At 32.3% G+C, this 22936-nt stretch overlaps 1 protein-coding gene across 2 annotated transcripts in view; it reads left to right on the top strand.

Moving 5' to 3' along the window:
- Positions 1-22936, top strand: part of CSMD3 (CUB and Sushi multiple domains 3) — a 1208741-nt gene that overhangs the window by 776078 nt on the left and 409727 nt on the right. For both annotated transcript variants that reach the window (XM_032760296.2, XM_032760295.2), the window contains 5 exons: positions 4679-4866; positions 10698-10886; positions 14216-14332; positions 20568-20783; positions 22471-22659. In XM_032760296.2, coding sequence (XP_032616187.1) covers positions 4679-4866; positions 10698-10886; positions 14216-14332; positions 20568-20783; positions 22471-22659 — 899 coding nt within the window. The remainder of the gene's footprint in view (positions 1-4678; positions 4867-10697; positions 10887-14215; positions 14333-20567; positions 20784-22470; positions 22660-22936) is intronic.

Here is a 22936-nt window from a genome sequence, read left to right as displayed (position 1 = left end):
CTACAGTTTAAAGATTTTGGCTTCTCCCCATGGACATCACCAAGCCGGACTTGTCCACTGTGCCTCATTTCTTAATCCTGAAATTACCCACTCAAATAAATTATAATCTCATGGCTTTTTCCACTTCCCTAAAACCAATCATTAAAAAATCATTCTTTGTTAATTGGCCCAAACACTGGAATAATCAGGAGTTACAATGCTTTAAGAATTTATTAATGGTATTTTCAGTATTTTAGAATAAACAGAGCACATTTATATCACATATTTCTTTTGAATCTACCTTATATAAATAAAATAAATTAAGTCCCAAATTCTTCCAAATGTTGTAAACGGAAATAAATGCTCCTTTTGGGGCTTAAGCCTTCTATTTGCCTTTCCTTTACTTCCACCCCAAATCCTGTAAGATTATTGAATTGGAGGTATTTGAAGAAAAAATAATCCTTAAATATCTTCTTCCATTTATTCTTCTCTAAAGACCTTTTAAGGGTATGAGATATTGGTTGAGGGCTGTCTATACTCCATATGCTTTGCCAGAAAATTGGTTCTTTTAATAATCTAAATCTTACACAGCTATCACATGGTTAGCAGTAACTCAGTAGCAAAGGGATGAACAAAGTATTTCAATTTAAAAAATAAGTGAATTTTATCCATTATGGTAGCAACATAAAATAGTCACTTTGAAATCAGACATAAATATGTCTACCACTTCCTTGATCAGTGGCCTTATAATGTCTTGGTGCTTTATTTTTCTGTAACGATTGTTTTGAGAAATAGAATATCATTTCTAAAGTATCTAACACATACTGGATTCTTGAAAATCTCTAATTCCCTTCTGATTTCCAGCCAAACTCTTGTAAAGACACTAGTTGCCAACTCCTTAATAATTCCTCTTATTCTGAGAATATTTTTGTAGAAGCTGGTTCCAAGAAATGATTTATTTCAGAGTCATGTCACTTACTTTCCACTACTCGTGAGTCATTTAAATTTGTTGAAAATAAAATTTGTAAAAATCAGATAATATATTTAACATGGTGGCATAGCTATTTTGTAGTTTTTTTCTATATTCTCAGATGGAGAAAATGATTAGAATTAACCTACAGAAAGTAATATTATTTACCAATATATTATTCATTCATTTTCTCTTTGAGATTGTCTCAACAGCTTGTCAATAAAACTACAAGAAATATGATTTCCTGTAAAATGCAAAACAAAATAGCAATAACGCCAACAAACATGTTTTTAAAACCATTTACCTCTTCTTAACATATCCAAACATTTAACAATTCTTACTCTCAGATCTGCAAAGGAATTTTTGTTTTTGTTTATCCCCACCCTTTCTAAATTTTCTCAATATCCAGCAGCTCCTGAGTCTAAGAGGTATTCATTTTACTATCAATCATTCAAAGTGTATCTTTCTGTTCCTTTTCCTATCCTCAGCTCCCTGAATGCATGCTATCACTATCAGTCTTTCAGAGAATTTTTTTTTAAGTTAATGAGGACTATCTCAATTTGGTTAGGAAGGGTTTGGATTACATCAAGAATGTTTTTTAAAGACAAAAAAAAATTGAATAAGATTAGATCCAATTTCATTTATAATAACATTTAGTGCTACTATAATATTTGTTTAGCATATACAATAAATTTAATTTCATAAACACGAGATTGAGACAATTCATGAGAAATTTATATAACTATTTTAAAACAGAAAATGAAAGAAATTCAATTTATTGTGTAACCCTATCCCATTTTGCTTGTTATTAGAATGTATTTTTATAGTTCCTTAGGGCAAATCTGCAATGATTTTCTTTTTAAAGATTCACTGGTGCTGAACAATGTTCTTTATATCACCAGTTAATGTTGCTATTCTATTAAGAATTAAGTCTCTTTATGTTTCAATTCAAAGTAATCCCTGACTCTTCTGTGCATTTTAATTTGGCTGTTGTCAGCTGACTAGCTATCAAAGTGAAACTCCAATTTCAATATTCACAATAGACTGACTACAAAGCAATCAAATAATAGATTGACAATTTCTTTTTTTTTTTTTTCTTTTGAGACAAAGTCTCACTCTGTCACCCATGCTGGAGTGCAGTGGTGCGATCTCGGCCCACTGCAACCTCCACCTCCCAGGTTCAAGTGATTCTCGTGCCTCAGCCTCCCAAGTAGCTAGGATTACAGGTGCCAACCACCACGCCTTGCTAATTTTTGTATTTTTAGTAGAGACAGGGTTTCACTATGTTGGCCAGGCTGGTCTCAAACTTCTGACTTCAGGTGACTCACCCACCTCAGCCTCCAAAGGGTTGGAATTACAGGCGAAAGCCACTGTGCCTGGCCTAGATTGACAATTTCTAAGTATCTGATCATTTATTTAAAGAACTTAGTGTTCCTTTATCTTTCCTTCTCTACACTATATTATTGAATCATTTATAAGACACATGCAATATATTCCAGGTCGCAAAATTAGAAGTAAAATACACTTCAAAAATTCACATATACTATTTACTGATTAACAGGAGGCAGTTGTGCTTCCTGAACAGTATTAAATACTTAATTTTGACTAACATGTCATATGCTATGTTCATAATAATATCAGAGACTGATACGATATAATGAAATAGAGTTTCTAACCTTTTTTAAATCCATTCAATTAGTTCTGGGCATTTGTTTGACCACATATGAGTTTTATTCATTTTGGTTTTGAGGAATAAAGTGGTTTAATCTCATAACACATACTGCAAAAGACTGGCAAGTGTGATAGTAAAAGTGATTCTCTGAAAATTAGTGGGCATTTCAAACTAAAAATTATTTTTTAAAGTGTACTGAAGATAAAACTGGAGAAATAAAGTACTGAAACTTTATTGGAAAATGCATTTAAAATGAGTAAAAATACATGGTTAATACTAAAGCATCCGATTATGTTGGATACTTTTTTATAAAATTAGTAACTACCCTAGAGAAAAGAAAGACATTTTTAACTTTAAAATACATTCATTTTTTCTTTGATCCAATAAATATTTATCGAGTGTCTACTATATGCAAAGCATTGACAAAAACACACTGCTTAACCTCATGGAGTTTATAGAATTTTAAGGAAGACAGTTGTCTAAAAAGTAAACACTACTGTGATTAGTGTCACAAAAGCCACAGTAAATTGTGGCAGTAGAATAGGAAATAAAATAATCTACAATGTGAGGACAGAAGAGGTCTTGCTGTTCGCATATTTAAGCTGAAACTGAAAGATGTGTAGGAAAACCTTGGTTAAAGCAAGGAAAAGAATTTTCTAGGCTTCAAGATCATCATAGGCAAGGGAAAAATATTTTAGTACTCCATGAGTTCACATAAAGATTTTTCCACAGTTTAGATCTTGGATCTAGATTCAGGATATAGTATAACCCTGAAGTGCAAGGAAAGAATACAAAATGCTATTTTTTTAAAATAGATGTTATACATGTTAAAAGTAGCCCTGTGTCGATTGAAGTTTATAAAATAAATTAATATGTTTTAAAGAACTGAAAACAGCAGAACAACCAAAAATCTAACGATAAGATCAGACATCATAGAATAGAGGTTAGAGTCAGGGAGACTTGGTTTTGATGCCTACTTCTGTAATTTAAGATAATGTAATACTATTTAAGTTTTGAAGGTGGCTGGGTGCAGTGGCTTACGCCTGTAATCCCAGTACTTTGGGAGGTCGAGACAGGTGGATCACTTGAGGTCAGGACTTAGAGACCAGCCTGGCCAAGATGGTGAAACCCCTTGTCTACTGAAAATACAAAAATTAGCCAGGCATGGTGGCACACGCCTGTAATTCCAGCTACTCAGAAGGCTGAGGCACAAGAATTGCTTTAGTCCAGGAGGCAGATGCTGCAGTGACCCAAGATGGCACCACTGCACTCTAGCCTGGGTGACGGAATAAGATTTTGCCTCAAAAAAAAAAAAAAAAAACAAAAAACAAAGTAAAAAGAAAAAAAAAGTTTTTAAGGCTGTGGTTTTCTTACTTGGAAAGTGGGTTTAATAATATGAGCTACACCATAGGGTTAATGGGAGGATTACAAAAACTAATGTCAATGAAGTCTTTAATAGAGCTGCTGATACTTTAATAAACATCAAATGTATCATCATTAGTTACTACCTACTTAGAACTGTTGTTTTCAAATACAAACTTTATCACATGTTTAAAGGCAGAAATAGATTTGTCCAAAAATTTTGTATAAATGTTATGTATCAATAAAAAACACTTGAATAAAAAATAATTATAAAAGCAGATGTCAAATTTGAAATGTGTGTGTTATTAAGATGAGAATCTAATTATCTGATTGAAAATAAATGTAAACCACATAGTTTTCCATAAAAATGAGGAAGACAACCAAAGATAATTCCAAAAATATGTTTGGTTCATGAACAGTCCAGTTATAAGATAATTTATGATATTTGAAAGAATCATACTTAGGAAAAATACATAACTTTTTAATAATAATTTTTCATAGGAATAAGAGCTTATACCTTTGGTATTCACAAATGATGGTGTCTTAAATGATATCTTAGATATTGGATAGGCTAAAGAAAATTACAATATGAAATGGAAAAATTTTAAATAGGAATTTAAATAGCAGTCTAAAGTATTATTTCCATATATAGTGTTAATTCTAAATATATTTTCACATATGTCTTTTAATCTTAGATTTCAGACTGAACTGAATTATGATGTTCTGGAAGTTCATGATGGGCCAAATCTTCTGTCACCCTTGCTTGGATCTTACAATGGCACCCAAGTGCCCCAGTTTCTATTTAGTAGCAGTAATTTTATATACCTTCTATTTACAACAGACAACAGTCGTTCCAATAATGGTTTCAAGATTCATTATGAAAGTAAGTAATGATAAAACTTTTTGATTTTCTCATTCTGTTTGCCCTACTTTTTGTATTATTATAGTTTTACTAATAGAACTAGTAGCTCTATTTATTTTAAGTCAAAGCTTTCCTTCATCTATAAGAATGTTAATGCTTTATAAGGTGTGTGTTTTAGTAAATTCTGCAATAGATTTTCCAGCAATATCTATCTAATATCATTATGAAACAAAATACTAAAGAAATATCAGAAGCATCAAATCATTATTTGAAAATGAGTTTTTGTACCAATTATTTGTGTATAGTTCTGAAAAGCAGATAATAGACAGTAATAGCCAGTCTGAGATATATATAAACAATAACTTTTTTAGCATTTACTTCACAAATTCAGTCATTCTTTTATAGTTTCCTCACACTAATTGCACATATTTTCTATTTAAAATATTTAATTTTATTATTTTGCATAAAATGTTTCAAATAATATTAAAATTAAAAAGCAAACTGTATACACATATATTCAAATATGATTAATATAAGTTGAGAAAACTATATTAATACAAGCTATAATTCAGAGTGTTGGAATCATTATAATCCCTATTAAATCTCATGGTTTTGTTTAAAAAGTCTAAAATATTTTGATTTTTGAAACATTTTGATGCTGATGTGAACACAGAAATGAGCTTTTTTTTCCCCTTTATAAACATCTTGCACATGTGTGGCTATATTGCATAAGATTTATGTGTGTGCAAACATATGAATTTACATATGCATACATTTTCATCATGAATGCATAGCCATATACTTTTACATGAAATGCACTTTTGATAAATTAATCTAACGACACACTTAAGCGGGTTATTAAAATATGTCTTTATTTCAAATGCAGATATTATATTATTTATTTTAATATTAAAGTTGATTATGACCCTTTCCCCCTCAAGAAGAAATTTCTGCATTTGAAATATATAGTTTTGCATTTGCTATTGGGCATCTATCTTCAATAGATATAGTCAATGGACTCATGGGTTTTTAAAATAATTGTCAATACAGATCCATTAGTTTTTTAAATCATCTTATCTACAGTATTGACTATATTAACTTCCCATTATTTTGAGCTTTGTGGCATGAAAGCATATTTTGTAAAAATCATGGTAAAATGCAGTAAGAGAATGCACACATACTTGGGGGTTCAAATGAACTAACGTGCCTTAACTGATATTTTTAGTCTAACGTGTATTTGCTAAACCTGAGTCAAATTAGTCATTTAGAAAAATCTACTTCAAAACTAATTCTCACTAGTAATTAATTGATATCAATATGCAGGCAGCTTTTCTTTTAGTCCATTGCTGTATCCTTTACCCAGTAAATGGTATTCAATCCCATTCCACCCAAGGTATGTGGTCTTTATCAAAAACAGGACTATTTTAAAGATTAAATGAAACAAAACATACAAAATGTGTCCGCATAACTGGTAACATGCAGTATGTTCTCAATAAATGATAGCCTTTACATTTCTCCTACAAAAGCTAGTCAGATAAGGAATAGAAATAAGAAGTCTTGCTCAAGTGCATACCTTCAGTCAGCAAGTTTGTCACTTACAGGTCCTTAGTGGCATAGTCCAAGTTATTTTTGAGGGCTAGTGCCTTAAAAGGCAAAGTGGAAGCTGAGAGCTGAGAAACGTTGAGGTTGATTAGAGACACATTTGGTATTAATTTTGTCAAATCTAACAAGATGCAATAACTTTGTATTTAAATTTGTCTTTAAGAAATCACCTTCTCTCATTTTATTCTATTAGTCTTGTGGTATATTTACTCCTGTGAAATAATCTCCAACATCATAAATCCTTTCTTATCAAGAAACAAACAAAAGCCTTTTCATTCATCTCTTTCTTACTGTTTCCCAAGCTGAAGGTAACTAAACTATCTTTTTCAAATGAACCATTCACAAACCTCAAAATCAGTAGATTACTAATGAGAACACTAACAATATATTTGGCATTTGGTGTATTTCTATTTTTTCAATCAAATTCATTGAAAGTGAAAGTAATTTGTCTTCCCCAGGCAACCAAAATCCCATAGGAAGGAATGCTTGCAGTGCCACCACTGTTTGTACTCCAGGTTTCTGTTATATTCCCTTTCCCAAAGCATTTTTTACCCCATTCTATCTGCCCCTCAAAACATGGGGATTACAAAAACTGTCAATAAGATAAGGTTGGCTAGGTGCGTTGGCTCACGTCTGTAATCCCAACACTTTGGGAGGCCAAGGCAGGCAGATCACGAGGTCAGGAGTTCGAGACCAGCCTGACCAACATGGTGAAACCCCATCTCTACTAAAAATACAAAAATTAGCCAGGCATGGTGGTGCATGCTTGTAATCCAAGCTACTCAGGAGGCTGAGGCAGGAGAATCACTTGAACCCGGGAGGTAGAGGTTGCAGTGAGCCAAGATCACACCATTGTACTCCAGCCCGGGTGACAGAGTGGGCATCCATCTCAAAAAAAAAAAAAAAAAAAAAAGACAAAAAAAAAAAGATGAGATTATTTATAGGTTTCAAAACACATTAAAATTATAACAACATGAGTAGACTTTAGAAATATAATTTATTTTTATTTCCATAGTTTTTCCCCAGGAAAAATCACATCTGTTTATTATGTTGTATTGCTTGAAATATGACTATAATTAAGTCTTAGATATCTAAATATTACACAAATTTTAAAATTGAAAATGGATACAGAACAAACCTATAGACATATATTCATCTCCAAATATATATTTTTCATATGAACAAATAGATATATTTTCCAATTAAGGAAAATGTTAGACATCTAAAATAATGTACAATTTATGATCAATAGATATTTGAGGGGAGGAGTAGTAGAAACAGAAACATAAAATATTAAACATTTTATTACATGAATAAGAAAAATGTCTATTTTGAGATTCTACTTTTTAAAAAAACAAGCTCTGTAAAGCAATAAGGAAAAAGATAAATGTTAATGTCATTTGATATAATGCAGACATGAACTTCTGAAAATTACGTACATTGCCAACATTTAAGAATTTTCTAAAACTAGCTGGGCACGGTGACTAACGCCTGTAATCCCAGCACTTTGGAGGCTGAGGCAGGAGTATCACTTGAGGTCATTAGTTTGAGACCAGCCTGGCCAACATGGTGAAACCACGTCTCTACTAAAAATACAAAATTTAACCAGGAGTGGTGGTGCGTGCCTATAATTCTAGCTACTTGGGAGGCTGAGGCAGGAGAATTGATTGCTTGAACCCAGGAAGCGAAGTGGAGGCTGCAGTGAGCCAAGATTAGCCACTGCATTCCAGCCTGTAGGATGGGTGAGACTCCGTCTAAAAAAAAAAAACTTCTAAAACTACTTACCAATTATGTTTTAGTATTTAGTAATGACTATTAGTTAATAAATAATACTGACATCAGTTCATCATGATGTTTCTCATTTTCTCAATTTTGCAACATTTCCATTGCCTTGTATTATGCCTTGAGTTATTTGCTTGTCAATCAATTATGAACTATTTCTTTAGACTTATTTTGTGACCCCTAGATCAATGCAGCACAGTGGAAGACATAAAAGAAATACATCGTCTTACTTTATCAGTTGAAAAGCCAAGAAAGGCAAATGAATTTTTAACCCCATATATTCATTGACCTTTACTATAGGTCAATGAACTAAAGCATTACAATCACTTTTGAATAATTAAATTTTACTGTAATGTACATTGTATATGACCACTGCAACCCCCATTTCTCTGATTTTAGACGATTTTACTACAATGTTAGAGTTTCATGTAAAGGAAAGTTATATATCACCTGGAACATTGGGGGAAATTGGAACCTGAAGGAAGGGGGTCTAAACTTTTCTGTTAAAGATTGAGAAGATTGTGTACATTAAGAGGACAACTGAAGATATTCCTGTGAGACAAAGCCTAAAACTAATGAGGAGACTTATCTGATTGATATAAAGAATGGCCATTGGGAGATAATGACAATTTAGAATAGTAAAGTCTAATTTGGGAATCTTAATTTTCAGGGTGATGACTTAAAATGGTGCCATTAGCCATAGGGTATTAAAGCAATGAAAAAACATGTTTTGGCTATACGTATGTCCAGCATTTTATATAGAATAAATTGGCGATGAAAGATACTAAAAAACATGCTAAATGTTATTGTTTGTTTCATAAACTTGAGGTGATGAGGGCCTTGGATAGGGTAAGAGAAATAATACATGACATGATGCTTTTCAGTGAGAATGGATTTCAGACATATTTTGTGGAGGAAAAAAGTGAGGAATCAAAGATGAATGAGAGTTTAAAAGCACTGGGTGCTGGCCAGGTGCAGTGACTCACGCCTGTAATCCCAGCATTTTGGGAGGCTGATGCGGGAAGATCACAAGGTCAGGAGTTCAAGACCAGCCTGGCCAGCATGGTAAAACCCCGTCTCTACTAACAATACAAAAAATTAGCCGGGCATGGTGGCATGTGCCTGTAGTCCCAGCTACTTGGGAGGCTGAGGCAGGAGAATTTCTCAAACCCAGCAGGTGAAGGTCACAGTGAGCTGAGATCACGCCATTGTACTCCAGCCTGGGTGACAAAGTGAGACTCTGTCAAAAAAAAAAAAAAAAAAAAAAAAAAAAATGCACTGGGTGCTTAGAAAAATAATGGTCACACTTAGAAGAGGAACTTAGCAGATAAAAGTAGTTGTGTTGAAGATAAAATTGTCTCTATTGTATTTTAGTTTGTCATTAAAATAACACCATTTAGATGAAACGAATATGCTTGATAAATACACTTAAAATGTACTATTTCCCTCTTTAAAATTAAACTTCTATTTTGTACCATTTTGTTTAGCTTCATTTTTGAATTGGGTAGCTAATACAAATAAATATTTTCTCACATAAATATGATTTAATATAATTATACAATCTTAAAAATGTTAACGACTAATTTTGGAATGTAGGAATAGTATTCATTGTTTAAATATCCTATATAGGAAGAAAAGAATAATTACTTGTTATAGTTTATACCAGTGGTTCTCAACTGAGAGCACTGTTGCACCCCAAGAAATGTGTAGTAATATCTGGAGCTATTTGTTATTGCCATGATTGGAGAAGTGCTACTGGCATCGAACAGGTAGAGGCCAGGAATGTTTCTAAAAGTACTCCAATGCACAGAACACCCACAACACAGAAGTATCCAGTCCAAAATGTCAGCAGTGCCGAGGTTGAGAAGCCATATCTTATTAAAGGAAAAACATTGTCATGGTATGATCTCAGCTAGGGATTGTAAATTGCAAGGAAGATATCAGGAGACACTGAAGTGTACTAGAGACTATTGATAACAACAACAGTTAACCACCAGAGGAAATGTGCTAATTGGTTTTACTTAGAACGGTTCTGGTGTTCATACTTTCATACCTTGCAAAATGCCTCTACTCTTCTTCTTTTTCCTTTAGTAATTAAATGAGAAAATTTTGTATAATATTTAGAACGGTGCTTGGAATATAGAAAGGTCAAGAAATGTTGACTATTGGTATGATTATTATTGTGATATATGTGTATATATACACAAAATTTATAACAATACAAAGTTTTACAGATAGTTATACATTTTCATCAAGTTCTTATATAATTAAATGACCTGAATTTGATCCTTACTGGTGGGAAATGAGAAAACAAATTTATTAAATAAATTGCTGATTTTAAAAATGAAGTACGAGTACCTTTATTTGTAAAAATCATTGCTTGTAATTGTTTGAAGAACTAGGAATTATTTTCAGCAAATCCAAATCCCACCAAGCTTACTCTTCATTTTCTTCCCTTTGTTTTCCAGGTGTTACAGTGAACACGTATTCTTGCTTGGACCCTGGCATACCTGTACATGGCCGTCGCTATGGTCATGATTTCTCCATTGGCTCTACTGTTTCATTTAGTTGTTATCCAGGATACAGGTTGAGCCATGAAGAGCCCCTTCTATGCGAAAAAAACCACTGGTGGAGTCATCCACTTCCAACCTGTGATGGTAATAACTCATTCGACATGCAAAATATGCTGATTTATAAACAGAAAAATCAATATAGTTTTTTTATATCGGGTTTAACATAATTATAAATCTTTTAGATTTTTTAAAAGTTCTTCTGATTTCTGGCAAATTTATGTTATCAAACCATTCACAAAATAAAGACTATTGCTAATCAGCCAAACTTACTCCATGTGTAAAGATACTATCTATGTATCTACCCTGTTTATATATGCATATATATTTAAAACTCACCTGTGTAACTATTTTAAAAACATGCTGTGGACCTTTTAAAAACAGCCTTGAAAATGCCAAATTGGTATGAGAAGAAAGCCCTGAAAAAAATTCAGCATTTGTTTCCTGCCTTGAATGGCAACATGCCCCAGTTCAAATAGAAGGCCAGCCTGTCTACAAAAATTCTAACCAGCTACACAGCACCATGGTAGTTTACTCAGACTACCCTGTTGCGTCAAGTTCCTAGTTATAATAAATAGTATACCAGTGTTCCTTACTGCTTCTTTGTTTCTATGAGAATAAGTCAGGAGTGCTTCATTTTTCAGGAAACACATATAAAATCCAGTGGAGCAAACTGCTTCTCCTAAGATTGGGAAGTGCTTGCATACTTGCTTGTCAAAAAGCACACTCAATGTAAATCTATATATTATTTAACTATGGGTTTTAATTTCTATTTACAGTACTATTTTCAAATTCTACACTTACTATTTCTTGAGGTGGAAGATACCATTTGTCATTTTATGATTAAATTTTCAAGTACTGTCAGTGCCATCATTTTTTAAACAGTTTTAAGCTAATTTGTTTTTATATCAAGATTTAAACAAATCATCAAAACATCTTTAATTTGTGATTGTAAGTGACAGAAACCCAACTCTAACTGGTATTTAAAAATCAAAGCAGAAGCTGATGTTGAACTGTTCAACTAGTAGAAAAGGCAAGGTGGGATACCTCTCATTGCTAATAAGAAGCATAAATTCAAAACTTTTTAAGAATTTCTCCATCTTACACCTAGACTTTTCTTTGTGTATCCACATAATTCTCTTACGTTGCAGACAGGCTTTTTCCATATGAGGAATTGACAGTAGTGTATACACTCTCAGGCAGATGGAGGCAGGAGAATGGCGTGAACCCGAGAGGCGGAGCTTGCAGGGAGCCGAGATCGCGCCACTGCACTCCAGCCCTGGGGGACAAAGCGAGACTCCATCTGAAAAAAAAAAAAAAAAAAAAAAAAAAAAAAAGTGATTTGAAAATGAGAGGATTAAATGAATCTCTGAGAAAATAAAGGATGCCCTTGAATTTTTTTTTATATATTCATCATTTTGAGGGAAGTGCTACAAAATCAAACATGAATAAAGAACATCACAGCTTGCTAAAATAGTACTCTTAATGTGGGAAAAACATCCACACAATTCAAGAATCTGCCTGAGATCATAGACTCTGGAACTAGACTGAGTTCTTTCTATACTTGCTTTCTCATCTGTAAACCGAATAATTACAGCATTTTTCTCAAAAGGTTGTTGTGAGGGCTGAGTTAACATAAATAAAATCTGCAGAATAGTGCCAGCTACATTTTAAGTTCAAAACAGTGTTTGCTCTTGTTTTTGATAAGAATTAGTAAATCATTGTAATTTTATCCTGTTTTATTAGATATAAAATAAAATTTATGTCTTTATGTTTTTAGTTTCATCTTTCAAAAAAACTTAAATTACATTCTTTCTCCACTATTTACTATGAAATTCCATCTTTAAGTCCATTCTCTTCAGTGTCTTCATCCAGTGATAATTATTTTCAAATAACAGAAATCGTCACTTTGTTATAAAAATATGTTCTATATTTTCCCATCTGATTCTAGTCAAAGTAATACTATGAATGTTTGTTATATTAGTTGTTGACCATTCCTCCTAAATTTTTAAATGTGTTTATGTGTTACATAGATTTACGCATTTACCTGCAGAATGTCCCTTTAAGTTTCCCCTTCTACATACATATATAGGTACAGCTTACAGACAAAAAAATTCCCAAGAAACTTCTCAGGAAGTAGGATAATTGACGAAGTATCTTTATTTGAAAGAATACTGATATACAGAAAAACTTCCTCTCAACTTCTTGTAAATACCCACACACACAAACACACAGATATACAAATACACATAAATGTGCATGCTCAGGAGCACATATCTGGTGTCCTTTCTAAAAGTTTGCATCTCTCTTTTTTGTTACCTTTTTGTGTATTTTAAATTAATTTAACTCCCTTAATTTTCATTCCTGTGTTCATTGAGAAATTTTATTCTAGCTGCATGACATATAGTCCTTTGAAATAGAGACTGTATGTTTTAATTCAGTAGACATTTCACTCATCATATTTCACTCAACAAATTCATATCATGTTATAATGTTAGGTGTTTTTGGAAGAGACAAAACCCAAACTCACTTTTCTAGTGTGCTAAGAAAGTGGGCAAGTATCAAATTAGACAAGGGTACATGTGGCATTCATGATTCTTACTGCCCTTGGCTGTGTCTAAGAGATAGCCTTTCCAAGTGAAAGTGAATAAGGAGTCAACAAATTCTTTGCTCACACTAGAATAAAAATGATTACTAGGCAATATTTTTTTGCTTCCTCCAGCTTTCAATTTTGATAAAATTGTCTGGCATACCGTAAGCACTGATGGCTGTTGAATATAGTAGAAGACCTTATAAACTATGATTTGTTCTCAAAGAAATGAATATCAAATCAAATATTAATTTTTTGACTTCAGATAATTAACTTACTTTTACTATCTTAGAATAATTACTTACAAAACTACACCCCCTCAAAAGATTATTTTTGTTCATAATATTTCCTAGAAAAATACAGAAATACAGAAGCAGCCTTGAAAACTTTTACAACTCACTTCATAGTTTTGAAAGGAATCCTGTAAAGAATGACACATATCCCTTTAGGAGTCTATATCAAACAGTTTTATACAGTTAACAATTCATTTTCTTAGTGCTTAATAAGAGCGACTGCTAAACAATTAATTACTCATGTTTAATTTACCACCAATTTATGGAAATACTGCTTATAATTAGAAATGTATTAGCACATACTTCAAATTCAAACTTGGTAAGTTGAGCCATGTTCTCTTGGGACAGCACTAATTCTCAGATGCTACCGAGTACCCTTTTCTTCTCTAGTGCTGCATACACACCTGTTATTACCAGGATGTAGCATAAGCAAAGATAATGCGACTGCTCAATTCAAGAGAGGAGATAAGAGATTTGTTCACCCTCTGTCTCTCTCACTGCTGATCACATGGATCTGTTTCTTTGTATTTCAGCATTATGTGGAGGAGATGTTAGAGGGCCTAGTGGAACAATCTTATCACCTGGTTACCCGGAATTTTATCCAAATTCTCTGAATTGTACATGGACTGTTGATGTAACCCACGGAAAAGGTAATTTGCCTCATGAAATAATAATTGGACTGTCTTCTGAATTTTCATTGAGTCTATTTTTATTTCACTTTCCTTTACATGTTATTTTGCATGAGCAAAAACAGATCAGTACTACAATATACTAAACACATTTCAATTTAAATAATTGCCACAAAAATTATATTTACTCTTCTATAGTATTATATTGTGCTCATGTTTTTACCAGGCTGGTGCTGTGAGAGATTTGTTTACTTTTGATACAATAAACTAATGTCATTTGAAATTTTTGTAACAGGAAAACCTCAAACAAGATGGCTTTAGTTTCTGGCATAGTGTTAAGAAGTTGATTTCAGGAGTTCAAAGGGGAATATGAGATGCTCTGATATGCTAAGCCAATTTTTAAGGCAACTAGTATGTGTTTATATATACTTATTTATAAATGTTTCTGTTTTTGTTTATAACAATTATATTCTCTATATAAATTTATAGCCATTCTATAAATATCTGTGTCTCAGATTCTTTAGTACAGAGCTACAGATATGTCTCACATAAATAGAGTGTAAAATTGCACTCTGCATAAGGTAGATGTTAATAAATATCCTTTTACAAATAAACAAATAAGTAAAAGGCTCTGTAGTATTAAATATGGTTCATTCATGAGATTCAACCATACTCATAAAACTTTTACAACCTACTTCACTGTTTTGAAAGGAATCCTCTAAAGAATGACATGTATCCGTATAGGAATCTATAACAAACAATTTTGCATGATTAATAGTTCATTTTCTCAGTGCTTAATAAGAGGGACTGCTAAACAATTACTCATGTTTAATTTACCATCCATTTTTGCAAATATTGCTTATAATTAGAAGTGTATAAGTATATACTTCAAATTTATCATGGTACAGTGTAATTTATCAAGGTAACAACTTATGAATGGTAAAATGACCATTCTAATATATGAAAACAAAAAAATATATTAAAGTTATTTACTTGAAAATCTCCATGGGCTGATCTTCTAAAGGAGCTAGTTTATTCATTTTAAAATCTGATTTTGAAAAGTACTTTTTTTTAGCTCTGTTGATCTATTATATTATTGAATTTTACTATTAAAATATATTTATTGATTTTAATATAGAAAATCTAAAAAAAATCAAAACAAAATACTTTTAGCAATGAGAAGATGTTGTTACAATTAAAACTAAAAGCTTGTGTTTAATACATTTAAATTTGTGTTTTCAGAAATAAAGTTTGCCTTTGATTAAATTACATATTATTTTCTCAGGAAGTGAGAATTATATCGGGACTAGTTTGGTTAGATTTCTACAATGAATTAAATATTGCTGAGAAAAAAGTGTTGTTAAAATGAGTATTCTGGTACTGAATAGCAGGAATGAGGTAGAAGACTTTGTAAACTGTGATTTTTGTCAATCTTTATTAATAGAAGACTCTTTGCTGGAAGTTAACCAAAGTGTCCCATTATCCCAGTGTGCAATAGATTAATGGAGTTTAAAATAAGCTCCCTGATATTATAGAAGGGAGTGGAGGGCTACATACTGCTTGCTATGTAAATAGAGGTTTAATTAACACTTAAAGTTTTGCATCTTCAGAGGTTGCAAGTGTTAATTAAATCTGTATTTACATGGCAAGAGATGCAGACGTAGATGCCTTTCTTTTAAGAGCCAACTAAGTTTGTTTGAAGTACAACTCTTCCAAAGTGTAGCAAAGGTTACATGAAGGAAAATTTCAAAGTTGGGAGAAATATTCAAGGTAATATAGTCTAACCTCTTACTCAGAAAACTAGTTTCTCCATATGGTGTTTCAGAAACATGATGAACTGGCCTGTTATGGATATTTCTGTTGATAAGGACTGTACTCCTTGGGAAAACTTCCTCATTTTTTCCATATTTAATTGTTTAAAAATTATTCTGTAGCCGTTATCCCTGTTCTGCTCTCTGGAGCTATACCAAAAAAAGCAGCCTAATCCTTGCTCCAACCAAAAGCTCCTCAAACACACCAACTCACCATTCTGAGACTACCATGTTTTTCATGTCCTCTATCCCTAGATCGTGATTCCAAGTCTTTTCTTCCCAGACTGAACACTCCTAGTTTCTTTAATTCATCATAAGATAATATTTTCATGTTCATCACCACTCTAATCAACTTTCTCTGGATGCATTCCAGCTTATCTCTTTAAATGTGGTTTTCTAAAACTGAACACATCATGGCACAGTGTAACACTAAAATTATTTTCATTAAAGAAGACAGTATTTGTGTTAATTAACTTTTTTGCTGCCATGGTATACTACTAATTGATAAGAAGTTTTTAGTAATCTAAATCATCTTTTTAGATTACTGGGACTTAAAATACAGATAAATTCAATTCTTAAAATTCTATAATTATGCAATTGCTTTTTTTCTATCTTCAGTGCAAACTTTTATATATATCCCTGTTATGCTTTATCATATTGATTTTGATTCAGAGTTCCTATGAGATCATTTTGAAGTGATTTGCATTTCATTTACATTTACATTATGTAGTCAGATGTTCTTATATAAGTATGATCATTAGTATTTTAAGGGTTGATAAGAATCTTAACAAGGATAAATCTAAATATCTAAATATTTAAGAAATAATAAAATGTATATGTTCCATCTGTAATCTCTTCACCATTAAACATTAAGTCAAGGTGTTTGAACACATACAATTGTTCAGTAGTTTCAAACTCAGTTAACGACAGTATCATTCAGCCTACATTGCTCCTTATTTACAAGGACACCATAAGAGATTTTCCTTAAAGACGTTATAGAAGTCAGGATGCTAATTATAAATAGTTACGGGAAACCTAGAGAAAAAAATGTACATCAGAAAAAAAACCCTTAGACGTTTAGAAGTTGGACTGTCCTTAAATAAAGCATAGTCCACACCTATTATTTTACATATTAGAAAAAAAAAAGTCAAATGGCACCCTTTAGGTAATAGCTGGTGTCATGACTATAACTAAAACCTAGATATTAACACTATTTTGACTTTAAGTACAAGTCATACAGATATATATATATATATAACATAAATTACCTTTATTGGGCATCTTGAATTAGCATTCTTACTAGAAGTAATTATGATATTGAAACCACTGACTTTTTCTCCCTGTCTTGTTAGAATTGGGTGTCTTTTCCTGTCTAATCCCCTTCTTTCCAAAATGTCTATCCTAGGTCCGCACCATCACAAACTTCTCGCTTTTGAAAGTCATTGCCTTTTTGCTTTAGGAGGTCATTGCTTTGGGGTTTTTTGTTTGTTTGTTTTTATTTTTATGTTTTTCCTGAGATGGGTTCTCACCCTGTTACCCAGGCTGATCCTGGATCACTGCATCCTCAATCTTCCTGGGCTCAGGTGATCCTCCCACCTCAGCCTCCTGAGTAGGTGGGACTACCAGTGCATGCCACCACACTCAGCTAAGTTTTGCATATTTTCATAGAGATGGGATTCTGCCATGTTTCCCAAGCTGATCTCAAACTCCTGGATTCAAGCAATCCACCTGTCTAGGCCTCTCAAAGTGCTGGGATTACAGGTGTGAGCCACCAGACCTGGATGGTCATTACATTTGAAGGTCATTTTTATACACCTCTACAGACCCCTTTGACAAATTGTTACCTCTATTTCTATGCTCCTGTATTGACTTGTATTAACCAGTTTGGCAGAATGATTAAAATTTTGGTTCATGTTCCTTTTTCCTCAGATAGGCCATGAGTTACTTACATTCTTCTGAATATTTATATTCTATAATGACTAGAATATAGTAGTTTCTCAGGATCATTTTCTTATTTGGATTAATTGACCTTTGGCACAACTTTGAAGGTCTTAAGTTGTTTTGTGGTAGTGAAAGAAAGCAAATATGACCATTTAATCCATGACTTGATGAACAGCAGCTTCTTTTTATAAAGCGGCTGGTCAGGGCCAAATAACAGCAAAAATATTAGCTCTCATTTTGGGAAATTGATCAATAGCAATAACACTTTCTGAATACTTCCTCTGTGCCAGTCACTGTGTGAAGTCATTTTCATGTTACCTTATTTAAATTGCAAAACAACTCTATTAGAACCCCATTTTAAAGATGGAGAAAGTAGGGCTCAGAAAGGTAAATAATACTTAATAGTGGCTTCGTTGGCACCAATAATTAATTAATGAAATTCTAAAATAATTCATTCTATGTATTTCAAAATAAGCACATTTTTCTTAAAAAATATAAATAATATAGTATACATAATGATTTATTTCTCTTTTTTCAATCTACTCTCCTATTGTCTCACTATTTTTTTCTTAGCTTTATAGCAGAAATAAGACTGACTTATCTGAACTTTCTACCCTTACTTTATTTTGCAGGAGCTAATCTGGACAGCAAAGCATCTTCTCTTTACTATGTCAAAATCCCATTTTCCTTTCATCTGTCTAGTATCAATACTGATTTTATACTATAGAACATTTGAAAAACTACTTAATTTTTAGACCCCCTCTGAAAGGGCTCTTGTATTCCTGCCAATTATAGAGAGGAGTAAAAAAAACAAACCAAAACTTGCATTTTGAAAAATAATTTGAAAATAGTACCTTATATATTTCAAATCTTTCTCAAATATGAACTCTCTGATTCATTATGCAGTGATAACTTTGTTGTGTTAATATTTGTGTTTTCAATCTATTTGTTTTGGTCTCATTTTCTGTCCCCTTTTTTTTTTAAACAATGGAGAGTTAAGACTTAAATTTCCAACATTTGGAACTAAAATGTAAATGAATAAAAAATGTTACTTGTCATACTCTGAGATTTTGGAATTTTCTTAGCAAATACTTTGGTAATTTTGTAGGTGAGGTACAAAAAAATAAAGCACCTCAAGGGAAGGATCCCTGCGGTAGCCATTTTTTATTTCAGATGGCTTCTTACACACAGTGTGTTGTGTGTATTTGAGTGTGTGTGTTTGTGTGAAGTCATTAGTCTTTTACATGTGTTCTTGACAGTATAATTAAATACTATCGTGATGCCACAAGGAGTCCACTACATACTCACTAGAATGGAACAAATTAAAAAGCCCCAGATTTTCAAGTATTGGTGAAGATATGGAGCAACCATGTTGTCTGTGGAGATGTAAATCAGCATGGCCACTTGTAAAACAGTATTTGTTAAAGCAGAACACATGTTATTACTCCCATCATTCAGTAATTCCACTCCTAGATACATACCCAACAGAAAAAAGCACATACGTTCACAAAAGATAAATTGTTCATGGTAATACCGTCTACATTTGTGGTAAAACGCAAACGACTTAAGTGACCATCAAGAGTTGAACAGGTAAATAGATGTGGTATATTCACAAGGTGGAATGCTATACTATGCATCACCAAAAATGAACCACCCCCAACTACGCACAATGACATTGAGAAATCTCACATACCTAATGCTGAGTAAAAGAAGTCAGATCCAAAAGAGTATATATGATTCCATTTCTATAAACTACAAAATATATATACAAAGCAGCAACATTAGTTTGTGCTATTAGAAGTTGAGTGAGTGGTTACTTCTGGAAAACTGAAATGACAGAAAAGTTTTATAAAGAAGGCTCTGGGTGTTGGTATTATTGTGGCTATTGATTTGGATACTATTTGCAAAGGTGTTCAGTTTGTGGAAACTATTGAGCTGAACACTTGTATATACATTTTTTTGCATATTATATGCACAGGTTGAAATGCGTGACAAATAAATAAATGGAAAATAATTACATTCATCTAACAAATGGCATTCCCTATGCCTGTTTTATATTTCTCTTCTAAAATAAACAAGCATATTTGGAAGTTAAGTGCTATAATATTAAGCATTGCTTTTATGTTGGTTGAAGGGATTGGAGAAGAAAATGGAGGCATGCGCAGTATTTGCCAGGAAGTTGCACCTCTATTATAAACAAAAGATATGTATTTCTCTTGAAGTTTTCAGAAAACCAGGTAATTTTTTTTCCAGGCATTGATTTTTAAATTGTATTTTCAAGCAGTTTCCAAGACATGACTCATTATATCTCTTATAATGAACCTGAAGGAAAAACACACACAAAAAGAATAATATAACATATATTTGGAATATTTTATAGCAATGCCTCTCATTTTCAGAAAATTTAGTTATAAGTAAAGTTCTGGCTAATAGTTAGTTTGACAGTAACTCTCTGTGTTTTACTGATCTATCTGTAAATTCAATGTTTCTATTTTTATTAATAGGTGTGCAGTTCAACTTCCACACTTTTCATTTGGAAGACCATCATGACTACTTACTGATCACAGAGAACGGCAGTTTTACCCAACCACTGGCACGCCTGACTGGTTCAGATCTTCCTCCAACAATCAATGCTGGTCTCTATGGAAATTTCAGGGCTCAACTGCGTTTCATTTCAGATTTTTCAATATCATATGAAGGATTTAACATTACATTCTCTGGTGAGAAAATAAACAAAAAACAAAAGGGCTCATTCAGTAACTTTTTAAAAAGCAATGTTTGAAGATATGAGCATAACTGATGATAAAACAGTGAAAAATAGCTGGAAAGAAGAAAAATTTTAAAAAGAAGAAAGCAAAGTAATATGTGTCAAGTTTTAAGGAAAGCTTGGAATACACTGAAGATTATCTCTAGTAATAAATAAGGGAAAAAGCAAAAATCAATTTGCTATAAATCTACTGGAAGTACAATAATTACATATCTTTAATTTCCAATCCTGCAAAATTCTAACAGAGGTCAAAACTAGCTAAAGTGCCTAGTAAACACAAAATAAAAATTAAAATATATATTTTAAAGTTTCAGTTAAACTCAAAAATGAAATGAGAATTAATCCAGTGATTTCTTTGTTTTATGTGTCTAGGAAAATGCATAGAAGGCATAGTCAACAGGCCAGAATTAATGATCTTAATTAATAATAAATTATATGTTTTAATTATATATTATAATTAATAAATAATAATTTATTCTGGAATTAGATAATCTATAATCTATAATCAAATTAACATAGTTACTCCTTTCTTCTAGTATAACCTCACTTATAGACAATAGTATTACTTAGATTACAGGGGGAAGAAAATGTATGAGACCAAAGAGAATAAAATGTATATTCCCACCACTTAGAGTTGTACTTTCCATTTGAATGAACACAACTAGCTATTTCTTAATACAGACACAAATTAATAAGTAAATCTTATGCCAACTTGCTAACATTAAAATGACACAAGCACTAACCTTGTTCTTAAACAACTATCTTAGTATTTGGATGGAAATGTTTGGATGCTAAAATCATGAAAGTATTTTATCATGAATAGTAAATGAACATAACCTAGAATGTTAAAAAAAAGTCCAAGTAACTTTTTTAAAGCATAAAATATTAGCTAATCAACATGAAGCAATGCCTCTTGTTCTTTATTGTAATTACACAGTAACTACTCTGGGAATATTTTTAGATAAGCTACTTCTTCTTAGGACTGTATATAAATTATAATGTTTAATCAACTCTACTGTTTCATACCCTGAAGACTGTTTAGTTGTTCGTTTTCATAATGTTCATTTATTGCCTGGGGAAAAGTTCCTGTTAAAATCCATAATATAATAGTTTTCAATGTGTGGTTACTTCAGGCACACATAAACCCTTGCATCTCAAGTCATGTGTTTTTCAGAATATGCATTAATTGAACTTGTATACAAGAAGCAGAAGGGCCTTTATCATTTAAATGTAAAATATTACGCAAAAGCATTTCAAAAGTGCAAATGATTTCATTTCAAATGTTATTTTGTGTTTGAAAATATGCAGTTCTTATGCCATAAGTCAAAAATATATGAAATAAAAATGTTTCTAATGCAGCAAAAAACAATAAGATAGCTATTTTTTAATCTGTTACTCAGAAGGTGATATTTTCTCATCTATATTGAATACCACACATACAAATATTAATCAAGTTATTAGCTATTTCACAAAAGAAGAAACATATGTGTGCCATTTGTATGTTCTGATAGCTATTCATATAGTCACTTCGAAACATGACTAGGTTCTAAAAACAATAGGAATATACCCTTAAAAGTAACCACTATCATTTTCTTTGTCCTTTCCTCCCCCACGGGGAAATTTTTCTCTCTAATTTACAGAATATAACCTTGAACCTTGTGAAGATCCTGGCATTCCTCAGTATGGTAGTCGAATCGGGTTCAACTTTGGGGTTGGTGACACTCTGACCTTCTCATGCTCATCGGGTTATCGACTGGAAGGAACATCAGAGATCATCTGTCTTGGTGGTGGCCGACGAGTGTGGAGTGCACCTCTGCCAAGGTGTGTGGGTACGTGGTCAGCTGCTTTCATTTGCTTGTATGTGTAGTCACTGTCCATGGAGTTGCATGGTTACACCCTTCGTTCTTTATAATCTGTTGAATTTCTGCATTTATTTCACATTAGTTATTTCAACTTTTTTTCTATTTGGCAATCTGGTGTAACTGAGTTAACTTCTCTACTGCTCCATTCAAGAAACCATGCTTATAAATTTGTTTTTAGATAGGGATAAGAAACAAATTAGATAGATAGATAGATAGATAGATAGATAGATAGATAGATAGATAG

Source organism: Hylobates moloch, unplaced genomic scaffold (assembly GCF_009828535.3).
Source record: "Hylobates moloch isolate HMO894 unplaced genomic scaffold, HMol_V3 SCAFFOLD_9, whole genome shotgun sequence".
NCBI classification, from domain to species: Eukaryota; Metazoa; Chordata; class Mammalia; order Primates; family Hylobatidae; genus Hylobates; species Hylobates moloch.
The sequence above is the reverse complement of the archived record's forward strand: the minus strand, read 5'-3'. Positions and strand labels throughout refer to the sequence as shown.